Genomic DNA, 19171 nt, shown 5'->3' on the forward strand with positions numbered 1-19171 from the left:
TGAAACAAAATCCATACCCGGTGATATTTCTCTCTTTCTCCTCTCTCCTCCCTAACACAATGAGTCCTGGCAAGTCAGATGACACTTTAGGGACAGAGGGCGGTGCCCCAGGAAGTGTTTTCAGGCCCCAAGGGACACTGAGTGCCTGCCTCTTGTGTGTGAGGACTGTCCTTTTAGGCGGGCCTCTGTTGACCCTCCCCTCCCTCCCCACACCTTCCCCACGCCTGCAGCAGCAGGAGACCAAAGAGGTGACTCACTTTTCCTGATGATGCAGCCCAGCTCCTGTGGAAGAAAGGCAGTGATTCATATCTTAGGCCCCAATGTGGTGTGCAAAAAGCAACCCAATAAAGTGAACATACGACCAGGGGTCAGTTCCAGACCAAAGTTTCATCTCCTTCCTTTGTGTGTTATGGGGAGTGGGTGGGTGGGCACAGGAAATCTTGCACACAAAAAAATAAATAAATAAAATAAGGTCAAAAAGTCTAATGGCCAGGCTCAGGTGGTGGTGCACCGGGTTAAGCACACATCCCAAAAAGCGCAAGGATCCCGGTTCGAGCCCCTGGCTCCCTACCTGCAGGGGGTGGGGGGGGTCGCTTCACAAGAGGTAAAGCAGGTCTGCAGGTGTCTGTCGTTCTCTCCCCTTCTCTGTCTTCCCCTCTTCTCTCCATTTCTCTGTTCTATCCAACAACAACTTCAGCATCAACAAGAACAACAGCAACAACAACAATGGAAAAAAAAAAATGGCCGCCAGGAACAGTGGATTTGTAGCGCAGGCACCGAGCCCCGGTGATAACCCTGGAGGAAAAAAAAAGTCTAAAGGCCACTAGGGAAAGATAGAAACAGGCTGGAGAGATGGATTCATCTGCCAATGTCCATGTCCAGGGGAGAAGCAACTACAGAAGCCAGAACTCCCACCTTCTGCTCCCCATAAAGAATTTTGCTCCATACTCCCAGTGGGGGAGAAGTGAAAAGGGGAAGATGACCAGAGGGCTCTGAACTCCAACTCCGTCAGGACCCGGAAAGAAAAGAGGAAGAAAGGAAGGACAATCAGAAGTAGAAATAGGTATAGGTATGAGTCAGAAAGGAAGAGAAAACAGGACCATAGAAACAACTGGGCAAATACATATAAATATAAATAGTCATAGACATAGCAGTCAACCCGTATCTTGATCTTGGGAGAACTAATGTAGTTTCCAGTGGAGGGAATGGGGGCACAGATAAAGCAATATTAAATCACTAAAAAGAAAAAAGAAAAAGTCTAAAGGCAACAATATGAAGCTTTGAATTTTTCTAGGTCTCTAAGGATTTACTGTTCTTCCCTGTAACTCAGGGCTGATGGTCATTTTACCACAAGTGTAAAAATCACCAAATTGGGCTGTGTGGAACTAAAGAGGAGATAACTCAGACCTAGAAGTACCCTTAGCATTAGCTAAAGCCCACACAGGGAGCAGTGACAAGACGGTGGGACTCCCTCAGAGATGGCAAAATAATCTGGTAACTTTTAAAAATATATATTTATTTTCGATAGAGACAGAAATTAAGAGAGAAGGGGGAGATAGAGAGACATAGAAACACCTGCAGCCCTGCTTCACTACTCATGTAGCTTCCTCCCTGTAGATGGGGCACAGGGGCTTGGGCACAGTAACACATGCCTTCAAACCACCTGGCACCACCTGGCATCGGGGACTGTGAATCTCTTGAGACTGACAGGGTGCTCTACTTTTGAGGCAGCAAACGCTGCACCCGTGCTATTGGACACAAGCCATGCTGCATCCCATCCCAGGCCCACGGCCTCAGGAGAATGAGCCGAGCCCTATCCTGGATGACTTGTTCATTCACTGCCATCAGGGTTATTGCTGAGAATGGAGGTATACTTCCTAACTTCCAACTACATTCCAGGGCTCCAGATATCAAAACTGTATGGGTTAGAACTGAAACACAGGCCAGTGGACTAGAACTGCGAGTTCAGACTTGTGAGAACTCTGGTGGTTATCTTATCTTTGGGGGTTGGGAGGGTGAAGACACAGAATATTGGTGGTGGGTGTGGTTTGGACTAAACACAGTAATCTTACAATCTGGGAACAAACTATTAATAACAAATTGAAAAAGAGAGAGAGAGAGAAACATCAGAGAGTCCGGGCCAGGTGGTGGTGCACCTGGTTGAGCGCACATGTTACAATGCACAAGGACCCAGGTTCAAGCCCCTGGTCCCCATCTGCAAGGGGAAAGCTTCACAAGTGGTGAAGCAGGGCTGCAAGTGTCTGTCTGTTTCCCTCTTTCTCTCAATTTCTGACTATCCATATTCAATAAATAAAGATAATAAAATTGCATATAAAAACAGAGAATCTAGAAATAAGCCCTCACATCTATAGATACTGAATTCACAATGAGAGCTCAGAACATTAAACATAGAAAGGAGAACATTTTCTTTTCTTTTTTGTCTTCCCTTTCCTTTCTCTCCCTCTCCTTCTTTCTCCTCTCTCACTTCTCTCTTTTTTTTGTCATCACCATGACTTTACCACTGCAGCTGGTGAAAATCTCCCTTTCAGATAGAAAGAGGCAGAAGTAGAGAGAGGAAGAATGCCTACAGCACCATAGTGGGGACCAGTCCTGACCCAGTCAGACACGTCACAGAGCAGAACACTATGCAAGTGAACTGTCTCGCTGACTGTCTCGAACCAGGATCCTTGCGCCAGTCCTTGCACTTTGTGCCATGTGAGCTTAACCCACTGCACGACCGCCCGGCCCCAGGGTTAACAGTTATTATATACTTTCCGCATCTTTGGGAGCTTCTCTCTGCCCTAATCCAGCTTTCTAGTCCTATTCTCAACTCTGACACCATCTCCCCAGAAAATACTTTTAGCCCACCTGCATGTTAGCTGTCAGGCTCAGGAAAAAACTACTGAAGTCATGGGCCACGGAACATACTTAAAGGACTTCCTAGCTTCTTCCCACATGAAAAAGACCCCTAATTTCATCTGCTCTATTCCTGGCTGTGCGTGTCTATTGAACAATTTTCTTTCTATCATACCACCTTTCTGCCACCAAGTTGCAGATGCTAGCATGACAGCATCCTGACTTCCCTGGGCAGATGACCTCACCAGTGTGTCCTGGAACCTCTCCATCCCAGATCCCTGCCCCACTAAGGAAAGAGAGAAACAGGCTGGGGGTGTGGACCTACCTGCCAACACCCATGTCCAGCGGAGAAGCAATTACAGGAGCCAGACCTCCCACCTTTTGCATCCCATAAAGAATTTTGGTCCATCCTCCCGGAGGGATAAAGAATAGGGAGGCTTCCAATGGAGGGGATAGGGCACAGAACTCTGGTGGTGGGAACTGCATGGAACTGTACCCCTGTTATCTTATAATCATTATTAAATCACTAATAAAAATAAAAAATAATGGACCTGCCACACAATCTGGCAATTTCTCTGCTCGGCATCTATCCAAAGAGCACTTATCCCAAAAAGTCTATAGACACCACAGTAGATGGAAGTGCTGTTAATAACAGTCCCAATATGGAAACAACCCAAGTGCTGAGGAAGTCATGGCAGATACACAATAGAACAGCACTCCCAGCTAAGAGATGACGGAAGCTTCTCTTTTGCTACAATCTGGCTGTGCTGGCAAGAGAGGGAGATAGGCCGGAAGGAGGAGAAATACCCGGGAATCTCACTCAAAGATGGGATTTAAGAATCAAGGGGAAATACAGGCTGAATCCCCAATGGACTGTGGTCTGCAGCATCAGATCTGGGGACTCAGAGAGGAAGGGAGGGTTGAGGAGGGGTCAGAGGTCTCATCCCTTCTGTTGGAGGTTGGGGGGAATGAGGCATGGTGATTCCCTTCTTGGGGATATTAAGGGGCCCTCATGACAATAATAGCCCTGCAAATCAACATTTCCTCAAGTTAGCAAGAAAAACGAACTGAGAATGGCTTTCTCTTTCTTCCTCTCTCTCCCTCTCTCTCTTTTTTTTTTTTTTTGCTGACACTATAAATCCACTGTCCTAGTGGCCCTCCCCCCCATTTTATTGGACAGGATAGAGAGAAATTGAGAGAGAAGTGGAAAACAGAGGGAAAGAGAGAGACACCTACAGACCTGCTTTACAGCTTATGAAGTGTCCCCTAAAGGTGGGGAGCTGGGGGCTCGAACCGGGATCCTTGTGTGGGCCCTTGCACTTCAATACAATGTGTGCTTAACCCAGTACACCACCCCTGAGAATGGCTTTCTTAGCCTTTATACTTTGAACCAGGACCAATTTCTGGTTTAACTATATATATACGTATACGTATACATATATTTATTACTATTTGCCACCAGGGTTATCACTGGAGCTCAGTGCCTGCACTACAAATCCACTGCTCTGGGCAGTCATTTTTTCCTGTTTCTCTTTATTTCCCCCCCTTGATTTTTATTTGATAGGACAGCGAGAAATTGAGAGGAGAGGGAGAGACAGGAGAAGAGACAGACAAATAATTGCTTTACCACTGTGAAGTGTCCACCCTGTAGGCAGGGAGCGGGGTTCCAACCTGCTTGGTAATATGTGTGCTTACCCAGGTACCCCCCAATTATATTTGAACTACAATGTGCCAGAGTGATGCTTTGCTTTTCTCTCTCATAAATGAATGCATAAGTTTACTACCCTGAGAGATGGTGTAGTGGATAGGGTGCTGGACTCTCAAGCATGAGGTCCTAGGTTTGATCCCTGGCAGTACATGTGCCAGAGTGGTGCTTTGTTTCTCTCTCTCTCTCTGCTTGGAAAGAGGACAAAGGCCAGACTTAACCACATTGCCAATGCTCACAGCTTCTGCACTGCACTTCTATGCAGACAGATATGGGCTTTAAATAAGGGGCTCAGGCCAAGCAGCCAGGAACAATGTTAGGCCTGCCCTAGTCACCACACTGACCTATCTTAAAAAAATATATTTGATTTATTTATTAATGAGAACGATAGGAGGAAAGAAAGAACCAGATACACTCTGGTACATGTGCTGCCAGGGATCAAACTCGGGGATCATGCTTGAGAGTCTAATGCTTTATCCACTGCTCCCAGACCACCCCTATTAAAAAAGAGTTTATTATCTTTATTAATTAGAGATAGTTAGAAATCAAGAGGGAAGGGGGTGATAGAGAGGGAGAGACAGAGAGATACCTACAGCCCTGCCTCACCACTCATGAAGCTTTCTCCCTGCAGCTGGGGACCAGGGATTTGAACTTGGGCCATTGCACACTGTAATGTGTGCGCCCAACCAGGTGTGCCTCCACCAGGCCCCTACTGCCCTTTTTTTTTTTTCCTCCTGCATGAGGATTATCGCTGGGGCTCAGTGCCTGCATGACTCCACTGTGTCAACAGATACCACAGCAGTACTCCACTGATCATGAACCCCCCCTCCCTCAAAGTTGCTCCCATGTGGTGGCCCAGGGTTGGAACCTGGGTCTCTGCACACATACCAGCATATAACCGAGGGAGCCACTTGCCAGCCTTTTTTTTTTTTTTTTTAATATTTATTTATTCCCTTTTGTTGCCCTTATTGTTTTATTCTTGTAGTTATTATTGTTGTTGTTGTTAATGTCATTGTTGTTGGATAGGACAGAGAGAAATGGAGAAAGGAGGGGAAAACAGAGAGGTGGGGAGAAAGATAAGGCACCTGCAGACCTGCTTCACCACCTGTGAAGCGACTCCTCTGCAGTTGGAGAGCTGGGGAGGCTTGAACCGGGATCCTTACACCGGTCTTTGTGCTTTGTGCCATGTGCGCTTAACCCACTGCGCCACCGTACCGTCCTACTCCCACTTGCCAGCCTTCTTTATGGGAGCCCCCATCCGCTGGGCCCACAGCCCTGCATGAGGAGCAGAGCAGGCAAATAGAAGTTGCTCCCAGCCTGGGCTGGGGTGGGGGGTGTCAGTGAACACACAAGGTGTGTGTGAGGGTCTGGAGAGACACAGCCCACCTCCTGGAGGCAATGAGGACAGCTGGGGACAGGTAGTGTGTAAAGAGAAGTCAGGACACCAAACCAGGTTCTCCATGGCCTCACCCCACCATACTGTATTCACAAAAAGGCCAGCAGAGGCAGGCTGGGAGGAAGGAAGGAGAGAGAGAGTGAGGGAGAGAGGGAGGGGAGGGCTCTCATTTTCAGGGGAGTTGGCCCATGGAGAGGGGATGCTGTCTGTGGAGAGGCTGCGCTGTCTCTTAGTTAGCCATGTGGGGATGCAGGTATAGGAGAGGCTCCCAGGGAGAAGTCTTGTCCTCTCTCTCCCCTTGGGAGTCCTAGCAGCCCTGCTCGGTGACCTCTGCTAGCTTCTTACCATGCACATCAAAGCCAAAACCCCCTTTTTGCAGCCTAGGAGGTGGCAGGGTGGCTATAGAGCATCAGGTCCTGGGTTCAATCCCTGGCATCAGGTGTGCCAGAGTGATACTCTGTTTCTCTTTCTCAAAAAGAAAGAAAGGAAGAATAAAAGATTGATTTTGTTTATTATCTTTACTTATTGGATAGAAGCAGCCAGAAATTGAGAGGGAAAGGGGAGATAGAGAGGGAGAGAGACAGAGAGACACCTGCAGTCCTGCTTCACCACTTGCAAAGCTTTCCCCCTACAGGTGGGGCCCCGGGGCTCAAACCCAGGTCCTTGCCCATTGTAACACGTGTGCTCAATCAAGTGCGCCACCAACCACTTATGAGGGGGAGACAAAGCCAGAGCATGACTCTGGCAGAGATGTCTGAGATGGAGCTTGGGACCCTTCACTCCTGAGAGTTCCAGATGATAAATAATGTCACTTCTGGGTGCCATGGGACCTTTGGATCTGCTTTCACACCACCCCCTCAGTGGATTCTCTTGCTTCTCTTCCCTAGTCCTGGACACCGAAGGGTCCTAGCTCGGCCCTTTCTATCTTCTTTTTTTTCTTTATTATTATTTTTAAAAATTTTAAAAATATTTATTTATTCCCTTTTGTGGCTCTTGTTGATTTATTGTTGTAGTTACTATTGTTGTTGTTGATGTCGTCGTTGTTGGATAGGACAGAAATGGAGAGAGAAGGGGAAGACGGAGAGGGGGAGAGAAAGACACCTGTGAAGCCACTCTCCCTACAGGTGGGGAGCCCGGAGCTCGAATCGGGAGCCTTACGCTGGTCCTTGCGCTTTGCGCCACCTGCGCTTAACCTGCTGCACTACCGCCAGACTCCCCCTTTCTATCTTCTAGAATGTTCTGGTGCCTCCTCCTGCTGGACTCTCCCACGTAAGGGCCCAGGCACCAATGACAAGCCTCTACTCAACTCTCCGGAGGCTCCCTATGGCTTCTCTAGGGGCGCAGGGGAAGGGTGGCCATGCTGAGGAGGTGGGCTGGGGCCCTGGAGGGGGTGGGCTGGGGCCCTGGAGGGGTTAGGCCGGGGCCCTGGCATCCTCAGCTGTCGTTTGGGGTTGGGTGTGCGCGTGGGGGGCACACAGGGCTGACAGCTAAACTGGTGGTTTCCCAGCGGGGGTGGCACAGGGGAGGCCAGAGGGTGGTGCCTTCCAGGGTGGTGGCTGTAGCTGTGCCCGCAGGCTCTTACCCCCCGCCCCAGCCTGAAGGAGTGGGGGGTGGCGGGGGCAGCTGTCTAGCCGGGCGCGCGGTTCGGGTCCTGGAGCCCCGCGGCCGCTTCCTCCGCGCCCCGCCCCGCCTCGCTTCGCCCCGACGGGGGATCCCAGGCCAGGTTGTAAGGGCCGCGGAACTGGGTGTAACGCGCCCCCAAGCCTCCATGACTCCCAGCACCCAGCCCACCGCGCCCCAGCCCCTGACCCCCAGCCCCGGGGTGCCCTACCCCACCCCAGCCGCATCTGACCTCCAGCGAGCAGTTGGCGGGCTCGGTCTCCAGCAGCCGCAGAGAGGCTCCCCCCGCCACCAGCGCGCCCAGCAGCACCAGCAGCAGCACCCGTGGGCGCCCCGTGCAGACCCCCATGCCCGGCCTGCCCAACGCCGCCGCTCCGCTTCCGCTTCCACCCGGGCCCGGGGCGGGCCCGGGGCGGGCTCTCGGTCCAGGATCCGCGCCTCCCGCCCCGCCCGGTCCGGGGCCCCGCGCCACCTCCCACCCCGCCTGCCTCGCACCTCCTGCTGGGCAGCTCTGCCGCCTCCTACCGCGAGGCCAGCCCGCCCGCCCTTGACCACTTGCCAGACCCTCAGGCTGCCTCTGCTACCTCTTGCAGACAGACAGACAGACAGATAGACAGACACAGACAGACTTCTGGCCTGGCAGAGGAGAGAGGGGAGAGAGAGAGAGAAAGAGAGAAGAGAGAAGAGAGAGAGAGAGAGAGGAAGGAGACTGTCTCGACTACCTCTTGTCTAGAAGGGCAGAAAGAGACAGACAGGCACACACACACACACACACACACACACACTGGAGGAAGCTTTGGTGCTGTGGTCTTTTTCCCTCGGTCACCTTCCTTCTATATGAAAAAGTTGTCCCAGAGTGCTAAAAACAAGAGACAAGGCGAGCAGGCTAGAGCAACAGCAGCAGGACACACACACACACACACACACACACACACACACACACACACAGATATCAGAGCAATAGCAGCAGGAAAAAGAGAGACAGAGAGAGAGAAGGAGAGAGATATCAGAGCAGCAACAGGAGAGAGACAGAGGAAGAGAGAGATATCAGAGCAGCAGAGAAAGAGAGAGGTCAGAGCAGCAGCAGCAGCAGCAGCAGCAGCAGCAGCAGCAGCAGCAGCAAAGAGAGAGATATGTCAGAGCAGCAGAGAGACAGAGACAGAGGCCAGAGCAGCATTCTGGCATATGTGGTACAGAAGCTGAACTGAGAAGCTCATGCTCGCCAGCCCAGAGCTGGACCACTGCACCATTTCTCACTTCCCCAGATGCTCTTCTCTGGTTTTTGCCTTCCTTCCCCATGGCCTTGCTCAGCTCTGGCTGGTGGTGGCACTGGGGATCGAGCCCAGGACCTCAGAGCCTCAGGCATAAGTCTTTTGCAGAACCACTTCACTGTCTCCCCGGACTCCCCTTTGTTGGTTTCTGAAAGGATTTTGGAAAACTCTGTGTGTCCTCTTGAACATTTAAAAAAAATCTTTATTTATTAGATACGACAGCCAGAAGCAGAGAGGGGAGGGGTGGCAGAGGGGGAGAGACAGAGAGGCACCTGCAGCCTTGCTTCACCACTTGTGAAGCTTTCCTCCTGCAGGTGGGGACTAGGGGCTCAAACCTGGGTCCTTGGGCACTGTAGCATGTGCGCTCAAGCAGGTGCACCACCACCTGGCCCCACCTTTTGAACATTTTTTAAAAAATTGTTTTTTAAATCTTATTTGTGATTTAATACTGATTTACAAAATTATGAGATAGTTGGAGTATAATTCCAAGCTGTTCCTTCCACCTGAGTTCTGTGTCCCCATTCCCTCAACAGCAGGAAGAAGGAGGAGAAGGGGCGGGGCCTCTTTTTTTTTTTTTTTTGCGAATTCCTGTGTTTCAATTTTCTGTATTCCTCATACTAGTGAGACCATACGGTCTTCCATGTCATTACTTACAACACTAAGCAAAACCACCTCCCATTTCATTCATTCACTCATTTTGTCCCAAAGGACACAATCTCAATCTCTTTCTTTCTCAACCAAGGTTATCCCTAGGGCTCAGTGCTGGCACTATGAATCCACTGCTCCTGGTGGCCATTTTTTCCTTTTAAATTTTTATTATATAGGACAGAGAAAAATTGAAAGGGGAGAGAGAGACAGAGAGAGAGGCACTTGCAGATCTGCTTCACTGGTCAGGGAGCACCCTGCAGGTGGGGAACAGGGGCTTGAACCCTGGTCCTTGTGCATGGTAATATATGTGCTCAACTGGTTTCAACTGGTTTCAGCTCCTCAATTGCATCTTTTTGATCGCAGAGTAGTATTCCATGGAGTATCTATCCCATAACTCCTTTATCCAGTCATCTGTGATGTGTATTTAGGTTGCTTCTTTTTCTCGGTAATTGTGAATAAATGCAGCTATGAACATAGGGGTGCATGTTTCTGGGGGAGCTCTCTGACTGATGATTCCCACTTGCTTTATCAGTTTAACTGAGATGAAGGTAAAGCAAGAGGTTTGAAAGCATGAAAGGTTTGAAAGGAATAGGGAAGCTACCAGCTACTCCTAATGACTCAGCAGGGTGGAAGTGCCCCCAATTGAGCACACATATTGCGGTGTTCAAGGACCCAGGTTCAAGCCCCTGATCCTCACCTGCAGGGGGGGGGACTTCATGAGGGGTGAAGCAGGGCTGCAGGTGTCTCTTTCCCACTCCCTCTCTCCCTCTCTCAATTCCTCTCTGTCTCTATCCAATAATAAATAAATAAATATATCTTTTAGGGGCCAGGTGGTGGCACACATGGTTGAGTGTACATGTTACAATATGCAAGGTTCCAGGTTCAAGTCCTTTGCCAGGGGCTGGCCCTGGCATGTTATCAGGGTCTCTGAAAGATGAGGGGAGTCAGCACAGAATGTGGTGGGAGACACGTCAACTGCTTCAGGAGCAGGAGAGAGGAGTCTCCACTTTCTTTTCTGCAGTGCTTTATTACTTATACATTTTTCGCCTGGATACAACATGTGTCAATTCATCATTTTTGCAGTATTCTCTGCACAACTGTTTACCATAAAATTCATTTCTTATTTTAGCAGTTAATAATATAATCTCTCTTTATAACCTGTTTTTCTTGAGTAAGCTTCTTGGAATATCATGAGTTTTCTGTAAAGCATCTATTGTTTCTAAAAGGTTAGTTTCTGTGAAGCAAATTATCTTGTTTAGCTTGTCTTTGTTTCTTGGCAAACACACACCTACAGGGACAGGGCCTTGCTAGTTTCTTTATAGATGGTAACTTATCAACCTCAGCCTGCTTGCCTTTAATGTAAACCACATGACCAAGGTACTTACCATAGATGCCCGTAAATCAAAGAGGGAGGTCAATAGGTGGGGGTAATTGGTATGGGCCCTTATACTTTGGGGGAGACTACAATCTACCACCTATTCTGTAAGCTACCCAAGGCGGCCCTTGTGCCCTGGGAAGAACCCAAGTTTCTTGTTCTCTTGTATCTATTTAGCCAGTTTGGTTCTGTAGTAGTCACAGGCTGGGATGGCAAGCAGCTCTTCCTCTGTGAGCTTTTTGATGAGTGCAGTAGATTCTTCTTCTAGGCCACCTTGGGTCTTATTACACTCACTGCTGCAATTGTTATTTTTATGCACTTCCCCTGTAAAGTTCCTATGGTTAAAGTAGCCAAAAAGTCCCCAAATTATCAATGTGATCATAAGCAAAAGGATGAGTAGCTTCGGCTTTGTCCAGGACTTCCTGCTTTGCAGGCGGCCTCAGTCTACACTGACTTTGTCAGACAGCAGACTTGACTCTGCTTCTGCCAGTCCCTGGTCCCCACCTGTAAGGGGAAACTTCATGAGTGGTGAAGCCATGCTACAGATGTGTTTCTCTTCTCTGTGTTTCTCTTCCCCTTCCCTCTCAATTTCTCTCCGTCAAAGAGAGACAGATATAGATAGAAATAGAGAAAAGAAGAAGAAGAAAAAGGTAAGAAGATGACAAAGAAGATGAAGAAGGAGGCGAAGACGATGGAGCAGAAGATGAAAAAGGAGGAGGGGAAGACACAGAAGATGGAGAAGACAGAAGGAGAAGAAGAAGGGGGAAGGAGAGGGGGAAGGAGTGAAAGAATTAGTGTCTACTGTGTTTCCGGCTAGTATTTCAATCCAAAATTATTCTAGCAGGAATGTCCCCTGTCTTGGTGAGCAAGTCTTTGGCCTCCCTTCTCACCAGAGACCTGGTCTGAAGATTCTCCCATACACACTTTTCTAGGAGTGATGATTGGTAGAACCTTGAAGACAGGCAGGTGGCTGAGCCAATGGGGCAGCTCGCTGGGAGAGCCTTAGGGATGGAGCAGTTGGTGGGGCAGAGCTGGCAGGGAGCCCTGCAGAGCCTGGCCTGGGCAGGGGGGCAGAGGGGGAGCCCTTCTTGGAGAGATGAGGCCATTGTGGGAGGACGGGCTTGTAGTCACCACTCAGACAGGCGGCGCTGGGATCTTGGTGTTTCGATCTGAGCTAACTGAGATTTAGCCACGAAGCTGCAGTGGAAGGAAGACGGGCAGAGAGCCCGTGGGCCTGGACTCCAGGGGTTTCATTTTCCACAAGACTGGGCAGGTGAGAGTGGAGAGTCTATCCCCTTGCCACCCCCCACCCCACCCCAAGACAACTGCAGGCTGTGGCCAGGGGCCAGGAACCAGGCAGATGGGGGAACCAAAGTTCAAGCTACCCAGTTAGAGAGGCCTGGTCTCTAGGCTGTTCAATTGTGGAGGAGTTTGATTACGGATCTGAATCTCAGCTGCCTCGCCCGGGAAGGGAAACTGTTTATAGCTGGCTGATGAGGTTGATCTAAGGATACGTAGGTGACCGAGGACCTGGTGCACTGGCCCCACGTGTGTCACTTATCTACCTTTGCCTCTTCCTTTGACCCTTCTCCCTTGCCATTAGGCCTGCTTTTTCTTTTAAATAATTTTATTAGTGATTTAATAATGATGAACAAGACTGTAAGATCACAGGGGTTTAATTTCACACAGTTCCCACCACCAGAGTTCCCTGTCCCATCTTCTCCATTGGAAGCTTCCCTATTCTTTATCCCTCTGGGAGGATGGACCCAAATTCTTTTGTAATTGGTTCATTTGTAGCCAAATTCTGTAATTTCTTCTCTGCTGGACATGGGTGTTGGTGGGTGGATCCACATCCCCAGCCTGCTTCTGCCTTTCCGTAGTGGGGCAGGGTTCTGGGGAGGGGAGCTTACAGGACATATGGTGAGGTTGTCTGCCCAGGGAAGTCAAGATGGCATCATGGTAGCATCTGCAACTTGGTAGCTAAAATTGTTCAATAAACAGACACCCAAAGCTAGGGATAGAGCAGTTGAAACTAGGGGTCTTCATGTGGGAAGAAACTAGGAAGTCTTTTAGGTATGTTCCATGTGGCCCATGACTTTAGTTGTTTTTTCCTGAATCTGACAGCTAGCATGCAGGTGGGCTAAAAGATATATTTATTTATTTATTATTGGATAGAGACAGAGAGGAATTGAGAGAGGGAGAGAGGGAGTGGGAAAGAGACACCTGCAGCCCTGCTTCACCCCTCATGAAGTTCCCTCCCTGCAGGTGAGGATCAGGGGCTTGAACCTGGGTCCTTGAACACCGCAATATGTGTGCTCAATTGGGGGCACTACCACCCTGCTGTACCATCAGCTGAGTCATTAGGAGTAGCTGGTAGCTTCCCTATTCCTTCCAAATCCTTATGCATGGTGACATGTGTGCTTAACCTACTCCCAGACACCCTGAAGTTTCCCATTCCATTATTAGTGTGCAGAATGGTCAAAAACACGGGGGCTGACCAGAATGCGGCTCACCTCTAACTTATGGTGGTGTCAGGGATTGAACCTGGGAGCCCAGAGCTTCAGGGATGAAAGTCTTTTGTAGTATCATTATACTACTACCCCCTCAACACCCTCCAAGCATCTTTGAAAGAGAATATTGCATACTGGCTATGACAAATTTTCAATAAAAATTCAAAGTCACTTCAAAAGAAGGACCCAGAAAATGACTGGCAGGTAGCAGTGCTGTGGAATCCTTGTGCATGTCTGGTGGGGATATAAGATGGCACTCGAAGGCCGGGCGGTGGCGCATCTGGTTAAGCACACATATCACCATGCATAAGGACCCAGGTTCAAGCCCTTTCTCCTCACCTGCAGGAAGAAAGCTTCATGAGTGGTGAAGCAGGCCTGCAGGTGTCTCTCTGCCTCTCTCCCTTTCTATCTCACCTCCCTTCTCAATTTCTCTTTGTCCTGTCAAGTAAAAATATAAAGAAATAAAAAAAGGAAAAATGATCACTGGGAGTGGTGGATTCCTAGTGCAGGCACTGAGCCACAGTAATAACACTGGTGGCAAAAAAAAAAAATGCACACTAACAGTGGGAAATAGTGTAGTGATTACTCAGGCAATCAGACATAGAGTTATAGTCGTAGCTACTGAATCTGCTTCTGGTCGCATGTGAGAACAGCCACAGCCCTATTCACAGCAAGTTCATTCTCAAAGGGTGAAACAAACAATCCAAATGCCCACTGAGAAAAACGGGTAGACAAAACATGGTGGACAGACTATCAGCTGTAAGAAAAAAGGACATTTTGTCATAGGCCACAGTGTGGACAAGCCTTAAAGACATGGTGCTAAGTGAAATAAGCCAGTTTCTAACGAACGAATGCGGTGTGTTTCCTCTTCCTTTTTTTGGCCTCCAGGGTTATCACTAGAGCTTGGTACTGGCACTATAATCCACAGCTCCTGGCGGCCATTTTTTCCATTTTATTGGACAGGATGGAGAGAAATGGAGAGAGGAGGGGGAGATAGAGAGGGAGAGAAAGATAGACACCTGCAGACCTACTTCACTGCTTGTGAAGTGTCCCCCCTGCGGGTGGGGAGCTGGTGCTTGAACCGGGATTCTTGTGTGGGTCCTTGCACTTTGTACTATGTGTGCTTACTCGGTGGGCCACCACCTGGCCCCTTTCCTCTTCTTCTTCTTTTTTTAAATTTTTATTTATTTATTCCCTTTTGTTGCCCTTGATGTTTTATTGTTGTGGTTATTGTTGTCATTGTTTTGGACAGGACAGAGAGAAATGGAGAGAGGAGGTGGGAAGACAGAGAGGGGGAGAGAAAGATAGACACCTGCAGACCTGCTTCACCGCTTGTGAAGCGACTCCTCTGCAGGTGGGGAGCCGGGGGCTGGAACCGGGATCCTTACGCTGGTCCTTGCGCTTTGCATCACCTGTGTTTAACCCACTGCGCTACAGCCCAACTCCCCCTTTTTTTTTTTAAAGTAATTAAAGAATGTATTTGTTTTCTTTACCAGGGCACTCCTTAGTTCTGCTCTTGCTTACGGCGGTATGGGGGATTGAACTTGGGACTTGAGAGTCTCAGGCATGAAAGTCTCTTTGCATAGCCATTATGCTATCTACCCCCACATGTGAGTCTTCTTCTATGAGATAAAGGGAAGAGTTCAGTTCTAGAGACAGGAAGCAGAACTGAGACTACCAGGAGTAGGAGGGGAGGGACTGGGGAGTTCGTGTTTAGTGGATATGAAGACTGAGTTGGGAGTGAACATTCTGGAGACATTGACCGTTGTGTAGCAAGGTAAATGTAGTTAATAGGCTGGTCTACTTAACCATGGTTAACAAGGCACCAGATGACTCAGGTTTAATCCCCAGCATCACTATAAGTCAGAGATAAGCAGTGCTCTGGTAAAATAATTAGAAATGATAACTATTTTAAAAATGGCATGTTGTATATTGTGCATATTTTACCACAGTAAAAAATAAAAACAAAGGGGGCTGGGCAGTGGTGCACCCAGTTAAGTGCACACAGTACTAAGCACAAGGATCCGGGTTCGAGCCCCTGCTCCCCACCTGCAGCAAGGATTCTTTACAAGCAGTGAAGCAGGGATGCAGGTGTCTCTCTATCTCTCTCCCTCTCTGTCTCTCCCTCCTCTCTAAGTTTATCTCTCTTATCCAATAAAATGGGAAAAAATGTCCACCAGGAGCAGTGGATTCATAGTGCTGGCACCAAGCCCCGGTGACAACCCTGGAGGCACAAATAAATAAAATATAAACAAAACAAAAGATTTATTGAATAGTCTAAACTTCAAGCTAAATGACTGGTCACTATCATGTCTGGTCACATATAAATATATATGAGAAGCTAAACTCTTATTATTACTTCACTAAGCCGATAAAACCAGTAAAAAGATTTAAAATCTACCCCATTTTTAATTGCCTCCAGAATTATCACTGAGGCTCAGTGCCCATACTCCAAATCTACAGTTCTAGCCATTCCCCTCACTTTTTTTCTTTCTACTTTATTTTTATCTGACAAGACAGAAATTGAGAGTGGGGGATAGAGTGGGAGAAAGACTCCTGCAGACGTGCATCACCACTTGTAAAGTGACACCCCCCCCAAGTGGGGAGCTGGGGCCTCGAACCCATATCCTTGCATGGGTCCTTGAGTTTAGTACATATGCACTTAACTGGGTGTGCCACTGCCTGGCCCCCTACAATCTACCCTTTCAGTAGAGGCACTGTATTATCTAAACTGCCAGCACAGGGCTTATCAGTGGCTGCCAAAAAGTAGTCACATCTCTCATTACTGTTTTCCACAGGCAGTGACGGTACCCTCTGACGAGCCGTGGCTAGACCGGAAATAGTGTTCAGAAAAACAAAAGAGTAATGTTCCCTCATTTCCTTTGTGGTCTCCTGCTTCCTGGCCAGGCTACTCAGTGTGGAGATTGCCTTTTTTTTTTTTCTTCCAGGGTTATCGCTGAAGCATGGTGCCTGCACTACAAGTCCATTGCTCCTGGAGGCCATTTTTCCCATTTTGTTGCTCTCGTTGTTATTGTTGCTATTGTTGTTGGATAGAACAGAGAGAAATGGAGAGAATAGGGGAAGACAGAGAGGGAGAGAAAGATAGACACCTGCAGAGCTGCTGCATCGCCTGTGAAGCGACTCACCTGCAGGTGGGCAGCCGGGGGCTCAAACTGGGATTCTTACGCCAGTCCTTGCACTTGGTGCCATGTGCACTTAACCCTCTGCACCACCACTGGACCGTGGAGATTGCCTTTGGACTTCTGCCACAGTGGGAACCAGAACAGTTAAGTCACTGATCAGTTCCTTCCTGACCACAGTCATTTATCAATTCCTTGGATGCTTACTGTCTGTGAGCTGGCCATGCCATGTACTGTGCGTGGGAGTCAAGTGTGATCTCCTGATCTCCAGAGGAGAGAAGAGACATGCACTCTGGAATATCTGGTTGGCTGTGCCCAGAAGTTGTGACCTTCAGAGAGCAATGGGCTGCATGCAGAGGAAGTGGTTTGTTTGTTTGTTTATTATTGTATAGAGGCAGAGAGAAATTGAGAGGGGAGGTGGAGACAGGGAGAGAGACAGAGAGACACCTGCAGCCCTGCTTCACCGCTTGTGAAGCTCTCCCCCTGCACGTAGGGACCAGGGGTTTGAACCTGGGTCCTTGTGCATTGTAATGTGTGCCCTCAACCAAGTGCGCCACCACCTGGCTGGAGGAAGTGTTTGCTGGTGTTGAGGCCAGAGATCAAACCATCCAGAACTGTAAGTAGGACTAAGGTCGCTTGGCATCCTTGGCACTTGCACCCCCATTCTCACGTCGTCTCCCTTTTCTTTTCTTTCTTTTTTTTTCCCTCCTTCCCTTCCCATGGCTTTGTTGGAGTTCAGGCCTCAGGTCCCCTGGTCCTCTGAGATGGTGAGATGGCTGCGGCAGCGGTGGCCGGACTGATCCCCGTCTTACACTCGGTGGCTGGTGACAAGTCGGGCTACTACATCGGCCGGCAGCTGTGGTTCGGCTTCATTGCCGTGTACGGGGTGGTGGTGTACGTGGTCCGCATGCCCTGGGCCTCCATCCACAATGACTTCTGGTGCCACGGCAACATCACCTACCCATGCCTGATCGAGTGCTTTGAGAAACGTTTCAGCAGCCCTGTGGTGGGCATCTGGTACTTCTTCTTCTTCATCTTCCTGGCCTTCTTCTTCCTCATGGAGTTCTTCATGGCGCAGATCCGGCACAAGCAGACTAAGACCAAGGCCGTGGAGACCGTGGCGGACGAGGTGGAGGAAGGATCCATGGTGGGGATCCAGGAGCATGTCACCACGCCCAAAAAGTCCATCCTCAACTTCCACCAGGAGAAGATGCTGCTTCTGCTCTACCTGCTGTACTTCCTCCTGCAGGTGGGCACCCAGGGGGTCTTCCTCTTCCTGCTCATCTACCACCACCTGCCTCTGGTCAGCCAGCCTGTCATTGACTGCAGGAACAGCCTGTGTCCCGGCTCCTATGTCTGCCTTATCAGGGGGACCATGGAGAAGCAGATGTCCATTTACACCCTCATCACCTTGTCCTCCATGATCATCCTCTTCTGCCTTGGCTTCTTCATCTACAGCATCCACCACTACCTGCTCAAGGGGCTCTCCAGTGTCAAGTTCTGGGTTGGCTGATGTCTGCGGATCTGAACTGAGAGCATCCCTCACTCTTCACACCAGGACGAAGCTGTGCCCCCAAATAAGGCTGGGGCTCACTCCCTTCTTTGTTTTTCCCTTTCGTACAATAAACACAAACTGTTTCTAGTCACACTCTCTTTCCTTTCTTCCCTTTTTAAAAGATTTTTAAAAAATCTTTATTAAAGTCAGCCAGAAATCGAGATGGGAGGGGGAGATAGAGAGGGAGAGAGACACAGAGACACCCGCAGCTCTGCCTCACTGCTTGTGAAGCTTCCCCCCTGCAGGAGGGGGCCGGGGGGCTTGAACCCGGGTCCTTGCGCACTGTGACGTGTGTGCTCAGCTAGGTGCACCACCACCCGGCCCCCTTTACTTTATTTTTCACCATGCCTGTCACCAGGGTGTCCTCATCCCCACCCCCATAGATAACCACTATAGTTCTCCCACAGTCTCGGAAATAGGTTGACATTTTGTTTTTATTTTCACATTTGTGTACTCTATTCTCTATGTTCTGCATATGAGTGAAGCCATCCTGTAGCTGTCCTTCACCTCCTGACTTGCTTCACTGAGCTTCATCTTCTCCAGTTCCATCCACTTGATCCCAAAGGACACATCGTCCCTTTTTTATTGCTGGATAAAACTCTGTGAAGGAGAGGCCCCATAGCTTTTTTATCCAGTCATGTGTGGAGGGACATTTTGGTTGTTTCCAGGTTTTTGCTGTTGTGAATAAAACCACTATAAATACAGGGGAATATATATCCCTTCAAATCAGTGTTCTTATATCTTTTGGGTGTATGCTGGGTCCTATGGCGTCTCCATTTGTATTTGTCTGATGATTCTCCACACTGTTCTCCAAAGTGGCTGCACCAGTTATCACTCCCCACCAGCAGTGTGGTAGCTTTCCTCTCTCTCAACACTGATCTTTGGTGGCTTTGAGTTGTGTTCTAACTTGAGACTTAAAAGGGGCATAGGGCTTAAGGATTCACAGCGGGGTCACTGGGAACGTGTTACAATAGAGACTTTATTTGGGTAAACCCAGTAAAAGACAAACATTTATCTAGGTGCTGCAAATAAATGGCTTCATTTTAACTTTATTTTTAAAAATATTTATTTATTTCCCCTTTTGTTGCCCTTGTT

General features: G+C 48.9%; 2 protein-coding genes across 2 annotated transcripts in view; one reads left to right on the top strand and one right to left on the bottom strand.

Annotated features, from left to right (window-relative positions):
* Nucleotides 1-7993, bottom strand: part of IL17RA (interleukin 17 receptor A) — a 28169-nt gene extending 20176 nt beyond the window's left edge. Inside the window, exons 1-2 of the mRNA XM_060191471.1 lie at nt 7810-7993; nt 258-282 (exon numbers count right to left, since the gene is read on the bottom strand). Of these exons, the coding sequence (XP_060047454.1) occupies nt 258-282; nt 7810-7926 (142 nt within the window). The 5' untranslated portion in view covers nt 7927-7993. The remainder of the gene's footprint in view (nt 1-257; nt 283-7809) is intronic.
* A 3917-nt stretch (nt 7994-11910) lies between these two features.
* LOC132538706 (uncharacterized) lies at nt 11911-18167 on the top strand. The gene is made up of 2 exons (XM_060191893.1): nt 11911-12144; nt 17261-18167. Exon 2 carries the CDS (start codon nt 17294-17296, stop codon nt 18032-18034), a length of 741 nt encoding a protein of 246 aa, XP_060047876.1. The 5' UTR covers nt 11911-12144; nt 17261-17293; the 3' UTR covers nt 18035-18167.
* Nucleotides 18168-19171: the final 1004 nt, after the last annotated feature.

Source organism: Erinaceus europaeus, chromosome 5 (assembly GCF_950295315.1).
Source record: "Erinaceus europaeus chromosome 5, mEriEur2.1, whole genome shotgun sequence".
NCBI lineage: Eukaryota > Metazoa > Chordata > Mammalia > Eulipotyphla > Erinaceidae > Erinaceus > Erinaceus europaeus.

What these genes read in the sequence shown, in the direction of transcription:
- LOC132538706 (XM_060191893.1), top strand. Translation starts at nt 17,294, where the DNA reads ATGGCTGCGGCAGCGGTGGCCGGACTGATCCCCGTCTTACACTCGGTG.